Source organism: Penaeus monodon, chromosome 19 (assembly GCF_015228065.2).
Source record: "Penaeus monodon isolate SGIC_2016 chromosome 19, NSTDA_Pmon_1, whole genome shotgun sequence".
Taxonomy (NCBI): Eukaryota; Metazoa; Arthropoda; class Malacostraca; order Decapoda; family Penaeidae; genus Penaeus; species Penaeus monodon.
In genome coordinates, this window is record NC_051404.1 from 44601496 (window position 1) to 44601818 (window position 323).

A 323-nucleotide genomic window follows, 5' to 3' on the forward strand; every position below is an offset into this window, starting at 1 on the left:
CCGCGGGAACAGCGTAAACAAACCAATGTTTACAAAGCCTCAGCTGTGATGTCGCAGCCGCCTATTTGAACTTCGGAGCCAACAGCTGAGAGCATGGCAGTGACAACCAGTGTTAAGAACTTCTTGAAGAACAAGCACATAGCAGTGCCAGATGAGTGGATTGCAGCCTGTGTCGAGTGGGTGCAGGCGGAGAATCCAGGATTAAATGTGAGATTTCCCAGTTGAAATTTTGTCTGCCTTCCTATTTGTAATTCACTTGTTTCATCCTTTATCATCAGTAATTAGTTATTCTGTCAGGCGACTTGAACAGTTGCCATTCTGCA

The 323-nt window shown here is 45.5% G+C and overlaps 1 protein-coding gene across 1 annotated transcript in view; it reads left to right on the plus strand.

Moving 5' to 3' along the window:
- The window catches only part of LOC119585255 (recQ-mediated genome instability protein 1-like), a gene marked incomplete in the record, with an annotated part of 14892 nt that continues 14569 nt past the window's right edge, over nt 1-323 (plus strand). Inside the window, 1 exon segment of the mRNA XM_037933922.1 lies at nt 1-207. Within this exon segment, the coding sequence (XP_037789850.1) occupies nt 94-207 (114 nt within the window).